The sequence below is a fragment of the Triturus cristatus genome, chromosome 4_2 (genome assembly GCF_964204655.1).
Source record: "Triturus cristatus chromosome 4_2, aTriCri1.1, whole genome shotgun sequence".
NCBI classification, from domain to species: Eukaryota; Metazoa; Chordata; class Amphibia; order Caudata; family Salamandridae; genus Triturus; species Triturus cristatus.
Window position 1 is genome coordinate 264,250,147 of NC_140586.1, and position 23,419 is coordinate 264,273,565.

At 44.8% G+C, this 23,419-nt stretch overlaps 1 protein-coding gene across 3 annotated transcripts in view; it reads left to right on the forward strand.

Moving 5' to 3' along the window:
• ARHGAP29 (Rho GTPase activating protein 29) overlaps window positions 1-23,419 on the forward strand; it is a 323,518-nt gene that overhangs the window by 120,284 nt on the left and 179,815 nt on the right. For all 3 annotated transcript variants that reach the window (XM_085601475.1, XM_085601476.1, XM_085601477.1), the window contains exon 3: window positions 23,180-23,323. In XM_085601475.1, the coding sequence (XP_085457601.1) occupies window positions 23,180-23,323 (144 nt within the window). The remainder of the gene's footprint in view (window positions 1-23,179; window positions 23,324-23,419) is intronic.

The window sequence follows — 23,419 nt, forward strand, 5'->3', positions numbered from 1 at the left end:
ACTCTTCCTTTTTTCTTAATAGACATTTATATAGTTAAGATTAGTCTCCTGTGATTTATTGGAGGGTTAAAACTTCCAGGCGGTAGCTGGTAGTAAAGCAATTGAATACGTTGCAATGAAGAGTAGATCATTTAAATTGGAGCAATAGGTTTGTGATCTAGTACAGGGTAAATCAAAATAATTGTGTTCTGTAATTTGGTAAATGACAAAGTTATCGGAATTAATGGGGTGTTTCTTTAGTGGTTCAAATCATATCTACGTTATCACTTTCAGATGATGAAAATAGTCATAATCAACCGCAATGAATCGCGTGTCAAAGTTCCAGAGCCTCAAGGAAGTTGTATCTTAGACCCTCAACCACACTATCACAGTTTGCGGTGTATATGTATTCTCTTCTTGTGTGGTTTCGTGGATTGCTTCATAAATGTAAACCTTTTTCCCTCTTCTATCCCTCCACTATCCTTTCTCAATCCAAATAACTGACTAACATATCCACCACTCAAATTACTTTTATATTTTCACTATACTAATTCACCACAAATCCTGCCGAAAAAACTCTTTGACGCCTCATCAGGGGTAGTAAGCGCTATATAAATGCAATTACAATACAATCATTGGGTCTATATCTTGAGTGTTCTGTTCTCTAAGTGATCTACTTTCCTCCATCAGGAGGGAGACCGTCTGGATTGCGACAATAATGAAAGAAGGGTTAAATTACCTCCTCTCCTGTATACAACTATTTATTGAGCCAGGAGAAGGGTAAGGTTAAAAGAAATGGCGGTGTTAGTGTGGTGGTCTGGCAAGCCACACAGGACACTCTCCCAGCATTTTAAGAATGGTTTAATACTCGCAACGAGTTCCTGAGGTTCATATACACAGCACATGAAAGCACTCTGGATTTCCTGGACGTTACCATTTGTGTGGAAAATTACAATTTAAAAAACAATACCTACTACAAACCCACTGCCAAGAAAAGCCTCCTTTCATTCCATTCCTGTCTGCTGAGGGAGCGACAGGGATTGAAGAAAGTAGATCACCGTATATAATTTACTGTAACCTAGTTGATGAAAGTAATTGCCAGATGCAGTCTAATTCAGGGCGAAGTAATCAAGACCACTCATTTTGTCATACAATAAATTAGTCGAGTAATCTTCGGTAACCAGATGCAGGGTAAAATAATCAAGTATTCTCTTGGAATCCAATGCAGGGCAATAGAAGCAGAGTAAGGTTTTTCTTGTATAAGCAGGGTAGCTTATTTAGAGCAGTCTCTTTGTTGCTTTAAATGGGGTAAAACAATCAAAATGAGATTTAATCTAATTCAGAATAAATTACTGTTATGCAACATAAGTCAACTCATTCTTTCTGCAAGTGAACACAATCCCAATTGTTGCTTCTGTCATCTAATGCATGGTTAACAAAATATGATCTTGTCGGATGTAGGGTAGAGTGAAGTAATTGGAAAGCTGTTCCTGTAATCGTATTTCTTGCACAGTTGAACAATCAAAGTAATTTTTGTAATCCAGTACAGAGTATAATAACATTTTCATAGTCTTATATAGTGTAGTGGAATTAGAGTAATAATTTTTAATGTAGGCACTATTGCCAGAGTAAATGGATGCTTTGATTTAATGCAGGGTATAGTAAGCAGCATAATCTGCTTTACATTATTTTAGGCCATGTCAGAAAATCTTGTCTTATTTTAATTATTGTAATTATACCTATGCTATTTGCCACAAAAGTATATGCATTATTTTTCTTTCATTTTAATGACTATTTCCTATCTGTGCTGAGAACATGTTAATTTTATTGAAGGGGAGGCAGTCAGTTTTACATGCCGAACACTCTTTTTGATCGCAGTTTCGAAATCAGTCTATCTTAAGAGAACATGATGCAAACATTAAGGGTACAAAACTTGGTTTGAGAGGCTAGAACTGATTTACCCCGGATTTACAATCATGCCACCCCTGCTCAATGTTAAACACAAAAAAAGTGAGCAGCCCTTATAAATGGTAAACATTGAATAGCTTTGAAATATTGCAAAACCCCATAATTTATCCGAATTGAGAATGGTGATGGTTAAAAAATAAGATTTGTGCCCTAGTTTTTCTTGCCTGTCAGAGGTCATTTAAGCGAAATTGGGAAATTATAACTAGAGTAAAATGTTAAAAAATATTTAAACTCTATAGGTAGATAATCCTTCTAAGCCAACATCTCACAAATCCGCCACCTTGTTAAAGAAAATTCCTCAAAAGTTGCGGAATATTATTGCCCATTGTTCAAGAAATAAAGAAGAATTTATGTTGGCTGAGGCGCATTAATAATCGTAATGTTCTTTTGTCGTAGGCCCTCCTTCTGTTCCTTTCACCCACTGCTGCTGATCTCGGCAACTCATTGCCTAGAGGTGGTCTATGTGCCATCTCTGGCACAGAACTTAAGCCAACCCTACGTAAATGATCGCTCTCCTCCGTTCAGTCATCTACTACCACATGGTTGGGGTGCTGCCTTGGGTGCCTACAAGACAGTAGTATATGACTTGACTACAAGCCTAGCTTTGTTGCTTGCTTGTCATAACTGTTTTGTGTTAGTGAGGAAAATGTGCACTGCCCCTATCTGTGGTAAAATGTGTGTCTTGCATTACAGCTACATATGCTGTACCCGCTCTGTGTTCAGTGCAGTGTATCTGCTCTGTCTTGGTGAAGCTTCAAGCCTTGGCTGTACAAAGCACACCTTATCAGTGCTCGCTTTTATGAAATGTACCTATTGTAGGTATGTTTGCAGTTGTAATTTAGTTATGTTATCCACTTACTGTGTTAACGCTTACCTTGAAGCTAATTCCTGGGCCTTGAGCGGTTTTTGTTCTGGCTTCCTTGATGTGGTGTTCTCATTTTATTTTGATAGAGGGGCCACTTGGAGAGAACTATCACCCAAAGTAAAAAAAATAATCTGCTACTTTACCATTTCTTAGATGCTCCCCATAACCCACATGTTCCCCGCACCTACCACCATTACCCTTTGGGATACTTATCTTGTACAATCCTATTGTATAGGTGAAGAAGCATTATAGTGAAGGACTAGATCTAATGCATGACTCAGAGCTTCCTCTAATGCAGGATGTTTTCACTCTTGGTACATTTTCTGGCTTTTTCCAAAAGAAGTGCTGCTAATAATCTAATGTCACTAGTGGAGTAGTTTGTCCTAGTTGTGCTCTTTGGTGTAGTTTTTTAAAGTACATACATAGTGACCTTTAAACGCAAGTCTTATGAAAATGACAGTTCTTGTTGTGCTTTGGTGCACATAGCTGAGCTTCTCACTTGCCAGGATACTCTTTATGCTTGCAAGTATGAATTGTATCATTGAATAAGACTTGGCAGGAAACCGTGTTGGCACCGGCTATCGTGGTTATGAAGCTTTTGTATCCTGTGTGCATGAGAATACGCTGTGGGTGTGAAGACGGTGTTGCCAATTCCTTTTTTTAATTGATGAAGTCTATTCATTAAAAAATGGAAATGTGTCAAATGGTGTTTGCCTAGGCATGAATGTCTCCCGGCCTAAACCTTTAAAAGAGCATTTGATTCTCTTTTTAGTATTTCATTAAGAGGTAAAGGATGCTCATTTGGTTGTGTTAAGCTTTGAATCTCTGAATTGTGTGCATTTCATTGAATCTGTAGTGCCCTTGCAGGGTCACAGAATTTAAATTTGGCTATGATTGCTTTAACTATCGTTTTTTCCACACTTAAAGGAAGCATTCACTTAATCTTTAAAGGTCTGTAGCTTGAAAGGTCTTGTAAGTTTAAATCAACCTCTGTTTACAATTGTAACGAAGTACTTGTAATATGACATCAGAAAACCAGTGACCTGCTCATCAAAATGTGTGTACCTTTTCAGACTCCTAATTGTCAATAGAAGTTCTTGTATGAGAGCTTAATTAACCAACATTTCAGAATTAAAGTATCTTTTCAAAATATTTGGTTTCTGGGTGAATGCCTTCTGTGTTAGGGCATAGCATTATTTCCTTGCTTGGTGTCATACATTTGCTTCTTGAATTAAAATCTACAGCTTTTTATCTACATTAATACTGTCCTTATGGCTTATATTTTTACTTTATCCTTTTTTGATAGATAACAGTTTGTTTTCTGCTTCCATCTTTATGACTGGTATGCAAAATCAGTTGTACAAAATCAGTGTTTTTTTGTTCAGCATCAAAAAAGATGAATACACTCATGATCTAAGTAACTGGGCCGCCTTGGATGAGGGCTTCATCCAGCCCAGTTGGGCAGTTAAATGTTCTAGATGTGCCTCGCTTTGAGGGCCTATCTAGAGGTGATGGCTGCACTCTGCTCAGTTTTCAGAAACTTGTACTGGATCCCAGATATATTATCTGTATGCATGTTTTTTAAATGCTAAAGTGTTAATGGACTTTGACTTGACTTTAATGTGAGGAACGGTGTTTGTGTGACACTTAGTAAGCATGTTATTTCTGTTGGCAGTTGGTCTAGGAAACGTTCTCTTGCACCACTGTCTTCTATTTCTATTCCAGCCATCTTGGATGAGTGTTTCAGCCTTCCTGCTAGGGCTTTTAGTTTTGTGGATGTACTGCACTATGAGAAAGCCAAATTGTGCCTGTCAACACCCAAATGCCACCAACTGTTCTTCCTCTCTATCTCCTGCGTCGCTAGAAAGCCATTGTTACATGCAAGTAAGATCTTCATTGTTGGGATATCCTTATAATAAAGCCGGTACATCCATTAAAAATTCTAATGCGCTGTACCAGGTACTACTATCAGTTAATCGGAGGGAGAGCGTATTCTTTCTATGATCCACATCATGCAGAAGTGTTAATGTCCCTAAAAAGATAATTTATTTTGTAATTGTCCCCTCTACTAATTTAATTTCCATTGATCTCCTCTAAAAAGTTATCACAAGCCCATATTATTTGGTCAGAGCCATGTCCTATAACAATTAATCCACAATAAACTATCTTCTGAAAAAAATTCAACCTCTGAGACGCAAGACTTCTCACTGGGACCTGGCTACATAATAATTCTGATCATGTACTAGGCAAACTGCTACCTCGCAATTATTCCATCATAAATTCGGACTGCCTCGATAAAATGGGTGGGGGAGTTGCTATCCTCTGAGAGCCATATGACTCTGAAGTTATTGATTCACTGGGGAGAACATTCTATACAATCTCTTTTTACCTTTGAATTTATAATCTGCTCAACCAAAATAAATGTCTTGCTAGTCTACCAATCTCCTCAAACTAGGGCAAATGACAATGCTATTCTAATAGAGGACATCAGTAATCTTACCATCATCTACAAACTTACTTAAATCTTTGGCTATGTTAACTTCTGGTAAGAGCAAATAGAAGTCTTTACATCTTTCATCTTAAACAATTAAACAAAGAAAACGGGGCATCTTTTAGATGTCCTGTTTGGTGTTTTTATTTTGGCTGCTAAAAGAGGGAAAACGAATCATCTTAGTGGCTAGGCAGTATGTGGGGTTTCTTTTTTCTTAAGTTCTTAAGTGTCAGTCGCGAAGAATGAGCACTAAGTCCACCATATTCAAAAGATACTGGGGAGCTTCATCCCCTCAGAAGCCAGTAATTGGGCTAAATTCCTGTTTATCCTTAAACAGCTAGAACCTGAGTGATGTTGCACCTGCTTTTCCCAATTTTATTCAAGCTATGACAACATTGCTTATTGTAGAAAAAATCTTTAAAGCTTGTCATAAAACCCCCTCAAATTATATAATCCCTAGTTTACCGCTAGGCTATCTGCCTTAAAACTAGAAATCCTCTGGGCAGAAATATGCTGGTGAACGTTTATTTAGGCTGCTAGACAAATGTAGGCAGCCTCTCATCCTGATTACAAAAACCAGATTTATGTAGCCAGACAGGCTATTACAGGTCACACGCACTAAAAGAATCAAGCAAGTAGTTTAGTATATCCCCAGTGTCACTATCGCATTTCTGCTATACACCTAAGCACATCGATATCACCTTTGGCTTTTTTTTTTTACTCATAAAACTAAAACAATTGGACTTCACTTAAATCTAAAAGTAAATGAGGTGCTTAACTCCACACAAGTCAACGTCTCCTCACTGAGGGCTATAAGCAACTTTATTCGTTTCACATAAATAGCACCTGCGAGCTAGACGACATCGCTGCCTGCATCAAATGATCAGGGCAGCCATCGTATACACAAAACTTTGATTCTCTTTTCTTTTAAATAAAGCACAGTTCCTGGAACTTCTGTGTGAACTAGCAAATCACATTTGGCCTACACCCTTGCACACTAGAATTAAAGGATCTGGTTTTGGCTGGAGTTAGCACTGAGGGTTTATAGTTTGACTCAGAAGAGCATGAGGCTTTCGGGTACTCGTCTTATCTGTTGGATACTTCTATCTGTAGATTCCTCACCTTGTGAATTTCCTTAGGCTCCAGACTCAATTACAGAAAACTCAAAAGCAGGTCTCCTGCACTCCAGTAGGTGGCGCAAATCCCCGTTGACCCCATTCCGGCAGTGACGAACAGAACTGCTTATAAGCGCCACCCTTGCACGCTGTTGTCCGTTCTTTCAAGACGTTCTATACTCCCTAGAAGCGGAGCCCATCTGCAAATTCAATTAACCTATTTGCAGATTCCTCGATTTGGATCTTTTTACAAGTAAGAGACCATGACACAGAACGGGGACATGGGGATGGCGGGGAGGAATCTGTGGCTAGAGTATCTACTAGAAAAAGTGTTACAGAAAGTAAGAAACTTATTCTTGTGATGGATACTTCTAACTGCAGATTCCTAACCTTGTAAATATAGAACCAGAGCATTCATCCATTCCCCTCCTCTCCCCGCCCTCAAGGTGGAGGTTCTGTGAAATAGTTCAGACTAAAAAAGTCCTACTGAACCAAGCGGGCAAAATGCCTCCCTCTATGAACCTGACTGTAGAGGCAGTAGTAATTCGTAAACGTGTACACTGATGCCCATGTAGCTGCCTGACAAATATTCAGGACAGACACTGTTCTATGTATGTGGATTGCAGAATCACAAAGGAAACTTTCGTTTGCGTGGCTAGCCATTGAATGGAAGACGACTATTTGTCAATTCCTTTGCTCTAAAATGAGGTGTTTTTCCATCTGAAAAACATCTTCATCTGGAATTTTCTTTCATCTGTGTGCCATACATGCCTTTCATACATAATAACTTACTCAAACTCCAGACCTTCAAAAAAGTAAGACAATGCATCATTGATTTCACTTGTTTTCCTTGTTACAAACCTGAACAAGGGTTTTAACTAATCTCTAAACCCAAATGAATTCTTTAATTTAACCAATTGCAACACTATTTTATATTTTATTGAAGCAAACGTCAAACATTTTCATTAGACGACAAGCATTTCCAACTCTTCTTTAAAATCTCTAAAAGCAAATGTAAAATTGTTGCTGTTTTTTTTTTTTTTTTTTTAGTGCAATATCAAGTGCGCGTTAATACTGGCCTTTGAAAGTGCCTTCTCCAATTAGTTCTGCTCAGCTTACCTGTGTTTTGTATTTTCTTTGGGTTTAACCGATTTACTTCCAAGTAACTTACGTCTTTGGCGTTTCAGTAAAATATAGAACCTTGCTCCTTGGCCTGTCGGAAGAGAACTTCATTGCAAGAGTCCTGCAGTGTGAGACCGCTGTCGTGCGTTGAATGCTGTGTTGCTTGTGGCAGCCTCGTTTCTGTCAGCTTTGCTTGCTTTACAGACCCATTGTCGTTCTTTGGCAGACACTACAAAAAATACACATTCCATCATGAATAGGGGAGAGTCAGTGTTCAAAGGGACCTAGCCGAGCATGGAACAAAGGCCAGCGTTAACGTTGCTAAACAGTGGCAGAGCAAGTCTACTTTCAATACATACTGGGAAGTTTGCAACATCTATGTTTTTTTAAATTTTTTATTTTTATCTGTTGTGACGATTTCATAAGTGTTCTCCCTTATTTATGAAGCAAAATGTGACCAGTTAACATGTAACCTGTTGTGAGGTTGACAGCGGCTAGATAATGTATCGATAAGTCTTGTGCCTTTAGTCAGTCAACTCTATTCCGGTTCACAGAACCATAAAAGTGCATAGTAAAAAACCTAAAAAGTTGCATAAACATACATAATAAGTACAATAGATTTAAATCACAATAGATAACAATACAAATAAATAAAACAGTTTAAAATCGTGATACATCCCTTCGCAGAAATGAGAATTCAAGATACCTCCATACTAAGACAAATACCGGCAGGGAAAAAAAACCTCAGAGGGTTAAAAGTGAACTCAAAAAGAGTCTGCTATGCCATCAGGAAAGTCTGAGCGATTGGCTAGCTGAAGGTAACTCCGAAGCACTGGCTAACATAAGTAAGCTTAAAGTGCACAGTGCATTAAAAGACAATAAAAAATTAAAGACACACTAAAACATGAATAAGTGCCCTCAAGGCAGTACGTTTTTCCAAAAATCCTTGCCCTCATGTGCCAAATTAAACATAAATAGTTATGATAACGAGTATACGCAGAGGCGTTGATTGGTCAGTAAGGTGGCGGGGGGGGGGCTTTGAACTACAGATTCTCCAACAATCGCGCTGGCATATCATGTTAAAATACATTATATGACAAGCCGGGTGCAAGAAAGAGGCTAAAGGGGCAGTGGAGAAGGCAACAAATGCAGATTAGTAAGGGGACTAAGTGAGGGAAAACGCAATATTTTGTAAAATAACGAACATTTTGAAGACTTTCAAATACAGAAGGAGTGTGTGTAAATATTGCTGGTTAAATTCGACAGACACGGCACCAAACCCGACTGAATGCACCTGTACCCAACTATTAACAATTAAATACATTTATTAGGGGAGTGCAACATCCCAAACACCACCCCCCCCCCCTCCGAAGCTACACCCCTTGGGTATACTATGATACTCCTGTTGTCTGACTTGCAGACTCTTGGTGCATCGTGCTGGTCAGCAAGTCTATGAAGCTGGCAAAGGGGAGCTATCCAACGAGAGTGCTGTTTTGCATAGACTGAAGAAAAGTACATGTTCCTCATTTTACACAGCGTGCCAATCCCTTGGACATAAAGTAGTAGATTTATCATTCTTGTTCCATGAGTAGTTGAAGGATGTAATTGGCTAATCCCTAACCTGATTTTTTTTTTGGGATACATTTTTATTGTTTTGAACACAAAGGACACAGTCAAGTCCGCATTAGACACATAAGATGACCATACATTGCCATTTACAGGAACATCACATCGCACAGGTCCCAATCTCTGAGGGCACAAGTAAATGAACAGGTAAATACAATACTTTGATTACTCCACAGTACCCAGCCATTTTCCCCATACCCTACGGTATTTTTTGGGACACCCTCGTGCCTCATACAGGGCTTTTTCTTAGGTCGCACACCAGTCTACCCCCTTTCGCCCCTTCCCAGAGCAGGGTGGATCTGGACATTTCCATGCCGCATCTATGTCTCGCTTGGCCACTATCATGGCCGTGTTGAAAACCAATTTTTCATTTCTGGACCCGTCCAGCCCACCTGTGATCCCCAGTAAAGAGTGTCGTGGGTCGTGAGGGACTTCCCACCCAAGACTTCTGTGAGTTCCTCCTCGATATCACCCCAGAATCGCACCAGGAGGGGGCATGCCCAGACCATATGAAAAAAATCAGCCGGAGCTTGACGACACCTCGTGCAGGATGCGTCTGGGTGTAGGCCTGCCTGGTGGAGGCGCAGGGGAGGTTAAGTATGCGGCGTGCAAGTAGTATAGTTGGATCAATCCGAGTTTGGCTGATGCGGAGACCATCTTGGGCGCCATAAGGGCGTCACGCAATCCTTCTTGCCGAGTGGACCCAACCATTCTACCCATTGGTTTCTCAGCTTATCCAGTGTAGTGGGAGTGTTAAGCAGCGTGCAATAAATGCGCAAAATGCCCCCTTTGCCTAGGTCTCCCAGCATTGCCTGTGGATCGGGGGGGCTATACTCAAGTATCCTAGTGTCATCTGTAATATGCATGTGGAGGGCATGTCGCAATTGCAAGTATTTGTAGAATTGAGATGGGTGTAGGGAGTAACGGGTCTGGAGGTCCTGAAAGGAAGGCATGCGGCCACTTGTCCACACATCCCCTAGTTGTGAGATTCCTATGAGATCTCACGATCTAAAACCTTGCAGCCCACTGACCTCGCGGAGCCAAGTGCCATGCCAAAGAGGTGTGTGTTAAGTCAGCTTACATGTCCAGTGAGTGTGGCGTAGTGCAACCCGCCAGGCCATCAGTACAGAGCGCGTTACGTCTGGTAAATGGGATGGACCCCCCCGTACATCAGTGATTGGATGTTGGACAAACCCAATTCGCTCAAAACGAGCCAGTAGGCTGGATCGGACCAGCCCACGTTGAACCAGTCGTGTATGACCAGGAGGCACGCAGCCAGGAAGTAGAGCTATAAGTGCGTCATCCCCATGACCAAGACTCGCGCCCACGGCTGGGCGTATAGGACGCAGACCTGATTCCTAAAATGGGGACCGAACTTCATCTCTGCCAGCACATTGGCTAGGTACGTCCAGTCCACCAAGTCGAAGGCCTTCTCAAAATCTTCAAGAAGGAGTGCCAGATAGGGGGTGAGCAAGTGCTGGTGTGCCAGGGCCAGATGCAGCCTCCTTAGAGAGTGCCGAGTACCCCGCATGGGCATGAAGCCGCACTTGTCCAAATGAACCAGCAGAGACAGATGGGGCTTCAGCTGCTGGGCGAGAATGGTGGCATACAGTTTGATGTGTGGTGATGAGAGAGATGGGACGGTAGTCCGCACAGTGACTGGAGGGTGGCCTAGATTTCGGTAGGACCACGATGGTGGCTATATCTGTCTCAGGTGGGAAGGAGCCCTTCTCTAGCACTTCATCGAAGAGGTCGGCAAAACGCGGCACGAGAGTCTCGTGGTATAGCGCGTAGTACTCTTGGGAAAGGCCCGGGGTCTTACCCAACAAGGTAAGGGTTATTGCCTCGTCAATTTCCTCACGAGATATGGGGCGGTCCAGATCCTCTTGGGCGGCCGTGCCCATCCGACGGAGACGGACGCTTCCCCGGTCGAGCAAGGCCGAGAGCGACCGGTCTGGGGTCCGTACCGCGGAAAGGTGCTGGTAATAAGAGGCAAAGGTGCGAACCATCACCATCGGAGAACGGTGTACCATACCGTTTCGATCCACCGTTTCAGGTATGATGCGGTTCGCCCTAGGGTATGTGGCTAGTCTATGAAGAATCGTGCCATTCCTGTCGCCTCACCCGTAGACTCTTGCTATTGAAGATCTCCAGAGGAGCTTGGCAGCATCCAGGGATAGCTGCCGGAGCTCTGGCTAAAGATGAGTAAGTTGTTGAGCCCGGTGAGTGTCATTGGCTCTGGCGGGTGATTTCTCGAGGCGTAACGCCTGCGCCTCCCGCAAGGTGATCTCTTGCAGTTGTGCCTGTCTTTGACGTTTGAGTTGGCCCTTTGCGATGCCCCTAATGGTGGCCTTACCCGCCTCCCAGAGGGTACTGGGGAAGATACCGACCCTTCGTTCGTTAAAAAGTACTGTTTAAGCTCTGTTCTTACCACCTTCTTGAATTCCTTGTCTTGGAGAAACCATGCATTCATTCTCCACATCTGGCGTGCCGAGGGGGGGGGGGGGGGGGGGGTTATGATCAGAGATACCCCTGGGAAGGATACGGATGTCCAGAATCGTGGAGCAGTCGGTCGAGGGGACAAAAATCGCATCTATGCGTGCCAGTGTGTGGTGTGCTGCAGAGGTGTGGGTGAATTGAGCAGTGTGGGGGTGCCAGGTGCGCCAAGCATCACAGAGGCCCAGGGATTCGGACCAACTCTTTAATTGCTTCGCCTGTGCTGTTCTAGTGCTAGGAGGGCCTTTCGTGTCCAGGGTCGGAGAGGAAACCGCATTGAAGTCTCCTCCGATGATGGTGGGAACCAGGGGCAGAGTGGTCAGCAGGGCGGTAGTGTGCTTTAGGGTCGTCGCAAGCATGGAGGGGGGGGATAGACGGACATAAGATTGAGGGGAGCGTCGCCTATCAAGCCTCAGAGGGTCACTGACGATCCCTGGGGGTCATGGATAACTTGTGTGAGCCAGAGTGCCACACTGTCGTACCTATAGCATGCCAGTAAGGGGCAGCAGTTACCCATCAGGTGTGTTTCTTGGAGTAGGAGTACTTCTATACCGTGTTGTTGTGCGTAGCGCAGGACGGACATGCGTTTAAGCCGGTCTAGGATGCCATTAACATTCCATGATAGGACATGAAGGGTTGCCTTGGGGATGGATATATCGGTCATGGCGGTTGGTGTGTGGAGCGTAACTGGAGGGCTCTACAGTGAGTCGGGAGCACACGCGGGAACCCGTGTCTGTGCGGGAAAGCGCAACTAGTGAAGCCGTGTCTGTCCCCTGAGGAGTGGCCGCATGGTGATCCGTGATAGCTAAAAAAACAAAACAACAAAAACAACTTGGGGGAAAACAGTCCCAACCCCCCCCCCCCCCCCATCCCCCCACCGTATACTTAAAGAACTTAAGCATCTGTCGACCCCCCCCCCCCCCCCTCATTGTAACAAGAACCAAACTAAAACGCTCGGGTTGGGTTGTGTGGAGGACCCCTCCATGTATGCGGATGTGCAGTGTCTCGGCAGAAAACACGTAAGTAGAGCAAGAAAGTCTGCCACGGTTTTTGAACCCCACTGAGTCGGGAGCCCATCTCCGCAATGGGTATGCATCTGGTCACGCCCGGTAATTCCTCAGAGTCAGAGTGCGGGAGAGGTCTGAGTCTATTCTCGGCGAGTCCCCTCGGACCAGTAATGAGGAAGCTCCGGGCAAATCATCAGCAGAGTGGTACCTGTGGCGGGGGTCGGGGGGAGCCCGACGGGTTCGAAGAGTCTCGGAGTCTGTGGGCAGCCATGCTCGAGGATCTAGACGTTGCTGTTTGAGATTGGCGCCCTCTGCGAGATTGTGTGCGCTTCCGTTGCCCCGGCGACTGCGGCCCCACGGGCCGGGAGCCCGCCAGCCCCGGGGATGGTTCCTGCCGCTGGTGGAGGGGACGCTTTTCCATCAACCATGTCCACGCGTTCGGGGAACCTTAGTTGGTATTGTAGGTCCAGGGCTCGCAGTTTCTCTTTAATGTCCGTGTAGGAGCGACGGAGGTCTTGTACTTCTCTGGTGTAGTCAGGGAATACCATGACGGTGTGGCTTTGGAATTTAAGGGGTCCTTGAACACTGGCTTCACGCAGAATGGCGTCCTGGTCTTTGAAGTTAAGGATTTTAAGTATGTTAGGGCGAGGTGGGGCCCCGTGTGGTGGCCTGGGTGCGAGGGATCGATGCGCTCTCTCAACCACGAACCATGTGGAGAGGGCGTCCTTGGGCATCCATGATGCAAACCAGTCCTCGAAAAAGGTGGATACTTGATTCGTCTTGACCCCTTCAGGAACCCCCACCAGGTGGAGGTTGTTGCATGTGCTCGATTTTCCGTGTCCCCCGCGCGCCGATGTAGCTTCTTGGTATGCGAGCGGAGGTGAGCCACTTGTTTTTTCATTTGTAGAATATCGTCTTCCGCCGTAGAGAGGCGAGATTTAGCCTCTGTAATTCTTGCCGTAGCGTTACGAAGGTCCTGTCGGAGGAGGGATACATCCACTTTGACCGCCCCGATCTTACCTTCAACTGAAGCCTGCGAGGCGCTAATTGCCTGCAATATGGTATTTAAGTCCTTGTCCTGAGGAGGGGCGGCCCCCACCGCCTGCCCGGGGGGGTAGTCATAGGAGGTGGTGAACCGGTCCATCTTCGTTTGCGTAGGAGCCAGTGTGGACTTGGAGGCCCTGTCTCTCCCCATATTTGACGCAGGTCGCGCCTCCGCAGAGAGTCCAAGGGCCTGGCGGATGAGAATGGGAACCGTTGAACACCCCAGGCGAGGTTGTGTGGCCCTACCCTGAGCGAAGGCCAGGGTGTAGGTTCCCTGCGCAGAACAGACAAATGCCGGGTCAGCCCCGCCAATTCCCAGGGACACCCCACGGTGCAGTGAGTGGAGACCAGGCCTACGGTGAGGGGGGCGGAAGTTTTCACCACAGTGCGTGTCCGCGCCAGGCAGAGGTGGATTGGAGCTTCCTTGATGAAGAATTTTGGGGGCCAACAGTTCCTGGGGACGACACCCCACAGGCCCCTGGGGAGGGGAGGGGCCCGGCCGCAGGGCCCGGTCAAGCGTGCAGCGTAGCCGGCGCCACCCTCAGTACATGGGTCTATGGTCGCATCGCCAGTGCTGCTGTTATATGCCGGGATGCCTCGCCTCGCCCGCTCGTCACGGCGATGGTGGGGGGGGGGGGGGGGGGGGAGGGTCTGCGGCAGCGAGCAGTTGGCTCTGGAGGGTAGGCGAGGCAGTGCAGGGAGTGCGCCTGTGAGAAGCAGCTCCTAGGAGTGGTTGCATCCCAGGGGGGAAAAGGGGGCGCCACTGACACGGACCGTGGCTGCCCCGTGGCAGATGCAGTTCACTTGGCCCCACGGTCACTCTGCCCCAGCGGCAGAGAGGCCCCACCAGGAGCGAATGGAGGCAGACGCGGCTTGCCGAGCCACAGCCGCTTCACCTCTGGAGCAGCCAGGTCCCAGGACAGCACCAACACCGCAGGTCTGAGGGGCCCAGGCTCCCCACCTCGCCAGGCCTCACGAGGGAGGGGGGGCGACCTCCCGTGCCACTGCCCGATCCGACAGCCGGTCCCCGATCCCCACCCACCGCGTGACTCCGCCGCTGCCTGTTCCAGGTCGACATTGGCGGATGGGAGCAGTATGGCGATGCGCTCCTCCAGGGTGCAGCACAGCGTCTTCCGCACACCAGCCGAGCCCCGCTGGTCGAGTCGCGGAGGGTGACGTCCGCTTCAGCAGGCTCGTCGGCCGTGGGTGCAGGGGGCCACCATTTTGCGGAGGGAAGGCACCAGAGAGCTTTCTCGCCAGGCCCACCGGCTGACCACTGAGGTCGCTCCCCAGGGCCGGGGAACACGTCGAGGAGGCTCCACTATCAGGATAGAACAGCACCGGCCGGCGCTGCCAGATGGAGAGCACCGCGTTCACCACCGGCGTACTGAGAGGGCTGCCATGTTGGGGTCTCGGGCCTCTATGAAGTGGTAGCTCAGCACGGCGCATGGAAGCCGGAGTCAGTCCACCAGACACATCGGGGCAACGCCGCTGCTCTGGGGGTTCCTGGCAGGCAGGTAGGAAGTGTGGATGGCTGCCGCGGACACACGGATGCGAGGCGGTTGACGGAGGGGTCCGCAGCACTCTTAGAGTGCGACCGCCATCTTGACGCCTTAAGCCATGCCCACCCCCTAACCTGATTTTAATGAACAGGTTTCTTGAAAGTGGAACATATTACATAGTCCCAAAAATCTTCAAATTGTGGACCACATTTAAAGGACACGCAGAAATCTGTAAGGCTGCCCATGGATACCGCCAAACGTCTTGTGCTGAAGATGGCATTTCAATAGCATAGTTTGACAGTTTCTCTGGTGCTTTTTGGAATTAATACAGGCCGCACCGATATTCATTCAATCCCAGCTTAATAAGCTAGAATGTTTTATATGGCATACCCAGGGGATTGTTAATGCCAGATGATTAGCCAATTAAGGCGTTCGTTATATGTTGCCAGTTCCTCTGCCCTCTAGAGCCTGACCCAATTAAGTATAGGATTTAGACAAGCTAGATTACAAATGTGTTTGAGTTTTAGATCAAATGTTAACGGAAGTAATGGGCCACATTTCAGGAGCCTTGGCAAGGATTTAATAAAATAATTTTCACTTCTAACTAATGGGTCAAGGTTGCAATAGCCCCATAAATTAGCCCCGTATAAAGCTGCCCTACATGCCTGGCCTTGTACATCTCCAATACTGGTGTGATGGAAAAAGAAGGGGTCCTGTTGGTGAACTTGACAATAGACCTAGTTCTATGTTTTAGAGTCATTGCGCTTTTGTCAGTCTGGGGGGACCATTTATGAGATTAGTTCAGTCTCACGCCTAGCTAATCGAAGACCCTTTCTAGGCTGGATCCCTCTAGAAATGAATTCCACCTGTCTTTTTTTCGATAGGTATAAACCATATATTTGGTTTTGCTATTTATTTCTAGGCCGTGGTCCTTGCAGAACAGACAAAACTTTACCAAAAGGGTACTTGGGCCCCTTGCAGTTTTAGAGAAGAGGCGTGTAGTGTGAAAATAGCAGACCCTGGAATTTTGACATGGGCATTTTGGGGGAGTTGTTCTCACAGTCTAGAAGATAAGTGATGCGTCCATTTATAAATAATAAAAGGAGTGTGGGTGCCAGTACACATCCCTGGTGGACTCCTAGCCTGATGGGGATGTCTACAGGTTTTCCCCACCCGGGACCCATCTTACTCTGGCAAAATTGCCTGTATACAGTTGCTGGATAAATGACATGCCACCTGGGACCCCTGCCTTCCCAAGGACCTCCCAGAGTTTGGCCCTAAAGACAAGGTCGAAAGCAGCTTGCAGGTCTACAAATGCGACACACGTGCCTTTAACAACTTCATACAGCAGTTGAAACTTCTTTGTTAAGCCATACCCCAAAGAGAATTTAAATATTTTTGGATAAACCTCAGCTCCATTATCAACATGTCGGAGTGGTGCAACTTTGTAAGCGCCGCCAAAACACAGACCAAAGCTATGTGTGCCTCAGCCAGACCCATGTGTCCCACCTCCGCCCCTCTCTGTGCTGCATCCTTATTATTTTAGTCTCAAAATGAGAACTCGTTGAAGTTCTGCATGTTTTCTCTCAGTGCGTTCACCTGAGACCCTAATTAGGACTTATCTTGTGTTTTTTCTTTTTTTGTTCATTCAGTGTTTTATTGGCATATTATGCAACATTCAGACATGGTTTCACTACAGGATTAGTTGAAAAATATTTTACTTGAGGGCTGGAAAGCATGGCAAAGAATAAAAGGTGGGTCATAAATCGATACCGCAGGAGTTTACATGAGCTTGGGTGTAAATACTACCTTTTACTTACAGAATACATACCCAGAAGGGTTTCTCAGATGTTTTTTACTTTTCCTATATTTTACGGTATTCTACAAGTTGTCCAATTAAGTAATACTAGGCATTTTCTGCAACCAGTCCATCACATTAAATTTGAACATGCACTTCCATTTTTCAAGCTCACTTGATTTCCAATCGTGGGCTTTTGCTGTCTTTTTGCAACCTTCAAATGTGATCCTTTAATTAAAAAGTTTTAACTTTACCACTGTATGAAGATCAGAGGTCTGTATTGTAACTCTCACACAAATATTTATCCAAAGAGATGCCCAATTAAAAGAAAAGAAAACAAGTGAGGCAAATCTGCACCTACATCACTATATTTCCAACATTTGTCCTCCGCTCGGAGCAGTTTCTTAAAACGTTTTAGTTTCCAGCAGACTCTCGAAAATATCTTCTTTTCTGTAAACCTGTTTTAAGATTGGCCAATCTTCATATAGTTATATATAATTTACCGTAGTTCTTTTGTTAATTAAGTCCTCTTCTTAACAAAGGAATATTTACCTGCAAATTCTTTCCAAGTGTCAGCCCATTTACGAGGATGCCCCTTACATTACACAATCCAAACTAGAACCACCAGTTTTGACAAACCACTTTTTGACAACAAGCATTTAGTGAGTTCGCTAAGTGGCATTTCAAAGTTACTTATCAGTATAAAACTCTATTACCATTCCATTGCAGAATTGCATATATTTCCTTCTTTTCTTCCAAGAATTCCAGTTCAGCGTTTCCCATATACTCTTATATTTTGACTATTCAGCTTTGAGACGTGTAAATAAACTCAGATCATTGCACCGCTTTCTGTCTGAATGTCTAACCACTTCTGTGGTGACTCCAGCAGATCCAAATACAATGTTTTATCAGTATTCATCAAGCACAATAATATGTATAAATATTTATGGTTATCAAAATGTATGACCCTCCCCCTCTTGTAGCTAGCTTAATGTGAAATAAATGCCTGATTGTTTTTAGGTCCGGCATTAAGTACGACTTTTGGATTTTACTAAAAGCATGTAGATTTCAATACAAAGGAACTTCAAATCAGCCCTCTTCATAAATGTTATTCTGTGTACAGCATATTTGCACGGCATGCCTATCACCAGGAACTGTATCCTGGCGCCTAGTAAGGGTGGGGCGCCCCCAACTGCGATCTTGTTGCGCTCTCTTCCTTGTGTGTGTGTCTCTCTCTCTCTCTCTCTCTCTCTCTCTCTCTCTCTCTCTCTCTGTCTCTCTCTCTGTCTCTCTCTCTCTCTCTGTCTCTCTCTCTCTCTGTCTCTCTCTCTCTCTGTCTCTCTCTCTCTCTCTCTCTCCATTCCGTTTTTTTACAGAGCTTTTGTGCTATGTTTTCTTACAATCACTTCTTTTTTTTTTTAAGCCATGCTGCACAGCAGACGCAATGCTGTATAGCATGGCTTAAAGTTGCCAAAGCTAATAAGCCGGGCCTATTGCATTGGCATTGCTCATTTTCTTTTTGCAAGTGTATAAAGTAGCCACCCCCTGCGATCGAAGTTTCTCATGTGTACTTCTCCCTCAGGCACCTTTGCACTCTGTGTTGTACTGGCTCTTGTGTGTTTCTCTCGCTGGTTGCTGTCACGTTCATTTTCTTGTGTGCTTCTGTCCGCCCCCGCCATTCATCCTCTGTCACCTGCCGTGATTTATTCTCCATCACTGCTTCTTATGGGGCAAGGTCTAAAGCTAGGTGGCCAGCAAAGATCTGATAGAAGCCTATTAAATCATCGTTCGAATCCTTGCTGTTGGTTTTGGCAGGAAAATCTCTAATAGGACTAACGTTGGATTTTTTGCCTCCAAGAGTGATTTGCTGGTTGGATACATTTGCTGTCAGGCCCGGTTAAAGATTTTCCCTTTGCACTTGGTCACTTTTTGGGAAGTCCAAATCATCCAGTGGGGAATGGCAGGAAGCTGTATCTGGGCTGCGGTCTGTGCGTCTGGATACTTTTACTGCAATATCCAGCGGAAATTGTTCTTCGCTTCAAAGTTTTCTTCCCTGCCTAGGAAACAACTTTCATGGGTGAGCCTCGGCACCTTAATCTAGTCCTCCAAGGTGGAAAAAAAATTGAAGTTCCACTTTTCTCCAGCTACTAGGAATGTTTCCTCTGGTTATTCCTGCAAACCCTAGTTCCTTAGGACAGGTTCCTGGCACGTAGTCTCTCCACACGGCTCCCAGCAGGATCCAATCCTCTTGAAAGCTGGGATGCCTTGGAGTCAGCTTGTCTGTGTTTTTCATCCCTGGAGCAGGCAGACAGGAGGCCACCTACTTGACCGTCATTTACAGTCCTCTTCTTCCAGCATGAGTCAGGAGTCTTCTACGAGATTCTTCTTCACATGGAGTTATCTCAGGTCAAGGAATGGTCTAAGGAAGTGGTGGTTAAAGTGCCTGATTTACCCTGTGCAACAGCCAGTGTATTTTGCCATCCACTCCTTACTGTATTCTCATAGCCCCCCCCCCAGCCCCTTTGGCAGCATTTTCTTTTTGCCATACTGTAAGATTAGCCATGAGCCCCTGTTTCATTATTCTCCCTAGCCACTTCACTGGTTGCATGAGTCTCTTCCCACACTATACAGTCCGCATAATGGTTAACGTTCCATGCCGTAACTGCATTTTTGGCAGCATCTACAATGGACTTGTAGAGAAGTTAAATAGGGCAGACGGGGATTTCCAGGTGCCCAGCATGTGTTTTAGGGGTAAAACAAAGACACTTTACTGCTGTTTTGCATTGGTAAAGCACAGAGTTCGTTCTAAAGGCAGCAAAATCAGATGGGAAAACTTGGGGAGAACCAAAACAAAAATTGAGTCCTTCCTTAAACTGGATTTACCACAATTCACTTTATATTCTTTTTATTCGCCGCATGCATTTGAGATGTATCACCTGTCCTAACGAGAGAGCTCAGCAAGTGCTTTTAACATACACTTGAGTGTAACATATAAGTAAGTCAACAAAATGTGTTTTATTGATTGTACGCCACAAAAAATCTCCCAATTTGTACTATTGTATGCTTGCTGATGGTTTTTCGAAGGTGAGAATGCTTCTCATATTGAAGGAAATTTCCAATGGACTGTAAATGTGATTTAGCAGCTGGTCAACCATGCATAGACTATGCGTGGAAATTAAAGCAGGGATGCTGAGCCTTCATCTTCAGACCAAATTGAAAGCTTTGAACATTTGAAGCTTGCATTTGAGTGCGAAAGATCTCTGTACGAGACCCAGATATAAGCTACTACCAGTACTACTACACTGCTGCATGACTGGGAAGTACATGAAAAAGGATGATTTTGCCGAGGATTTTTAGGTCATTGAAGACACTCACAAGAGTTTGCTTTCACAATTGCTATATTATCCATGTTTTCTATATGCCAGACCTAGATTTAGGTTTCAGCAGAGTGCTCCACAGTGGGTGACTGGAAAGTTATTTATTACTCGGGCAGTCCTTGAGAACACACGTAAAAAAAGAAACTTTTTTTATTTTTTTATGTAATTCCATTCTTCTTGCTCCTAGTTTGAGGGAATGCTAAGAAAGTGGTTTGCCTAAAATGATGATAATGATGTTTATCAAGGGAAGAGGAAGATCTAAGGAGACGAAGAGCCAACCTGCCAAAATAAACCTGTTCTGCGGGTTTGATAACCCAAGTCATTATACCCTCATCCAAGACCTCACATGCCTTACTAAAGCATATTTCTTTAAGTGTTCTGTCTCCAGACCACTCAAGCAGGCTATTACTCATTTTCTTAAAACACCAGTAATGACTCAAAGAATGTGACCAAGCATTAAGCAGTCGCCTATCTACCACTTCCCAGCCAAATCTTAAAAAGTCAAATGGAAAAGCAATTTATTACTGGGAAATAAAATTACCTTTTACATGGCCATCCGTTTGGGATTGGTCCCCCAAGAGACAACCACACCACACAGTTTAAAATCTTAGTTCTTTGGAAGAGTACCAGCAGTGTGCTCAGATGTTGCTGACCTCTCAGCTGTATACTGAAATTGCTCCATGATGGGGTGAAGATCACATAGAGTTTTTTTTGTATCCGATCCTCCTTTCTTGACCGTAGCCAATGAGTGAGAATCAGGTCTAAAGCCACTTCTTTGAAGAAGTGCCCTACGGATGTCCTGGAGTAACTAAGGTTTGCTTACAATCTACGCTCCTTTGATAAAGATTCTGGAAGACTGTGACCGAGTTATAGAGTGCCTAAATATGTTCACAATGTAATGCAAATTTGTACATTTTAATAGATCTGTCAGGGAGATTCTTGTTTTGGTGGAGCTGACCAAAAAGTTCATCACCTTTAAATAGCCACAGAATCTGGGATGGCTACTTTATAGGCATGAATGCAAGAAACCTGGAAGTTCTACTAGATGCTGACCTGTTTTATCCCAAAACAGCACTAGTGTCCAGGATGTCAGCATGCAGTTATCTCTGCTCCAAAGATCCTCTCATTACTCCACACTCCCGCTGTGTGGAGCTGATGAGATGTCTGGTGACTGCACGCTGGCCTACTGCAGTGTTGCATACCAGACTCCCAGATCATTGAAGGAAGGAATATAGTGACTTAAGGATCATTCATGTGATGTGCCCCTGTGACTCCAGAAGCAAGAAAGGTCATCTTTGAAATCACTCCATTGGCTGCTGAGGGAACCCAGTGCCACTATAAAATGTTCTGTACTTTCCACAAACATCTTTAGAAGAAATGCTTGGTGTCCATGCAAAGGCTTGCCTCCCACAACCTAGCTTCCGTTCTCACCCACATGTCAGTCATAGTCTCTGAACAGCACCACATAGCACATTATTACTTCATCTATAGTGCTCCAATGTAAACTTGGTTATATATGTTCAAGAGACTAAAACATGTGTACTAATATCTAGGGGTCATCAGGGGTCAACGTTTTCATATGTTCCTAACCCAGTCTAGGTGACTGAGCCTGACAGTTGGTACACACTTAAATTGAGTTGTTCAAACTGTCCTTTGATTAAAGTCTAGACTTTATGGTAATTCTGGCTAGGTGCCCTACATCACATTAGGTTGAACGCCTTCTCCTCACCAGTGTCTTTACCATTTCTTCTGAATCAATATGTACACCATTCTAAAGTAACTGCAGTGTGATGGGAGGCGCTTTGTAAACTTTCCACAGGAACCAATACATTTTTCAAACCGATTTCAAGTTCTGCCACTTTTTCCTAGCCAACATTTCCTCTCAGTACGAGGTAAGATGCACATCTCCCAGGTAGAGGCATGATGAAAATGCACGTCTCTTCCCATCTAGAGGCATGCAGATGTATATCATCTTCTCGTGTGGTAGCTTGAAAATGATGCACATTAGACCCCAGCAGAAATCCTGGATGCATAAACTTTAGGCGTTTGGCATAGACCCAAGAGGCCCACCATTTACCAGTTTTTGGCGTGGGGACATAAAGATGTACGTACCTCTTTAAGAGACCAGCATGAAGGTACGAAGAAGTCTGCGGATTTCCCTGCGTGCTCATGGACAAGATGCCCATGCCTCATTATGGGGGCAAAGGGATTTTTTTTACTAGTCATGCCAACACAGTAAAAGTGGTTCAACACCCTTTGAGCCTGCCTAGAGTATGTTTAGTAAGGTAATTAAAACCAGCACCTTAATATAGTTTTAGAATCTCTTACACATGTCCAAGCGACAACTTCTGATTGTCCATTGTGCTTTTAGTCGTGGGAAAAGTTGTATGTCCAACGCCCTTTTTCCAAGACCCCTGATGGTTTCTGCGTCATGGGGTGGGAGTGTGTGTCAGTACAACATTCATTTAGCTTCTCGCTCCCAAATTTCGAAAGCCCAAAGTGGCCCGCACTTCGGCCCCACTCTGACCTGTGGAAATGGAAAACCTACATCAGTTGGATATCCTCTCACCGGCCCCTGCCCCCCCCCCCCCCCCAAAAAAAATATTGTGATTCCTTTGTTTGATCTGCCCCCGTTGTCTTTTTGCCCAGATTGTGATGCAGAATTAGGATGGTATTCAAACTGATGATCATTTTCTTCTAGCTAACTTTATTAAATAATTCGATTCATTGTGAAGTAATGACTTGTATCTGGCTGATTTATTTATTTTTTGTTCCTTCTTTTCTTGCAGAACATCAAGACAGTTTACACCAGGTGGCTCACGAACGTCTGGGAGAACTCCTCCGTGTTTTGAAAGCTGTGATAAACAAACACCAGACTCTCAACTCAGTTGATATTCTTGGTGCTGCAGGAACACTTATAGCCAAGGTCAAAGGTAGGTGATTTTCTTTAAAAATTAAGATGAAGTATTGATGTGGCATGAGCACTCTGATCAAAGAAGAGTGTGCTAATCTCCAGTACAGGGTGAAGG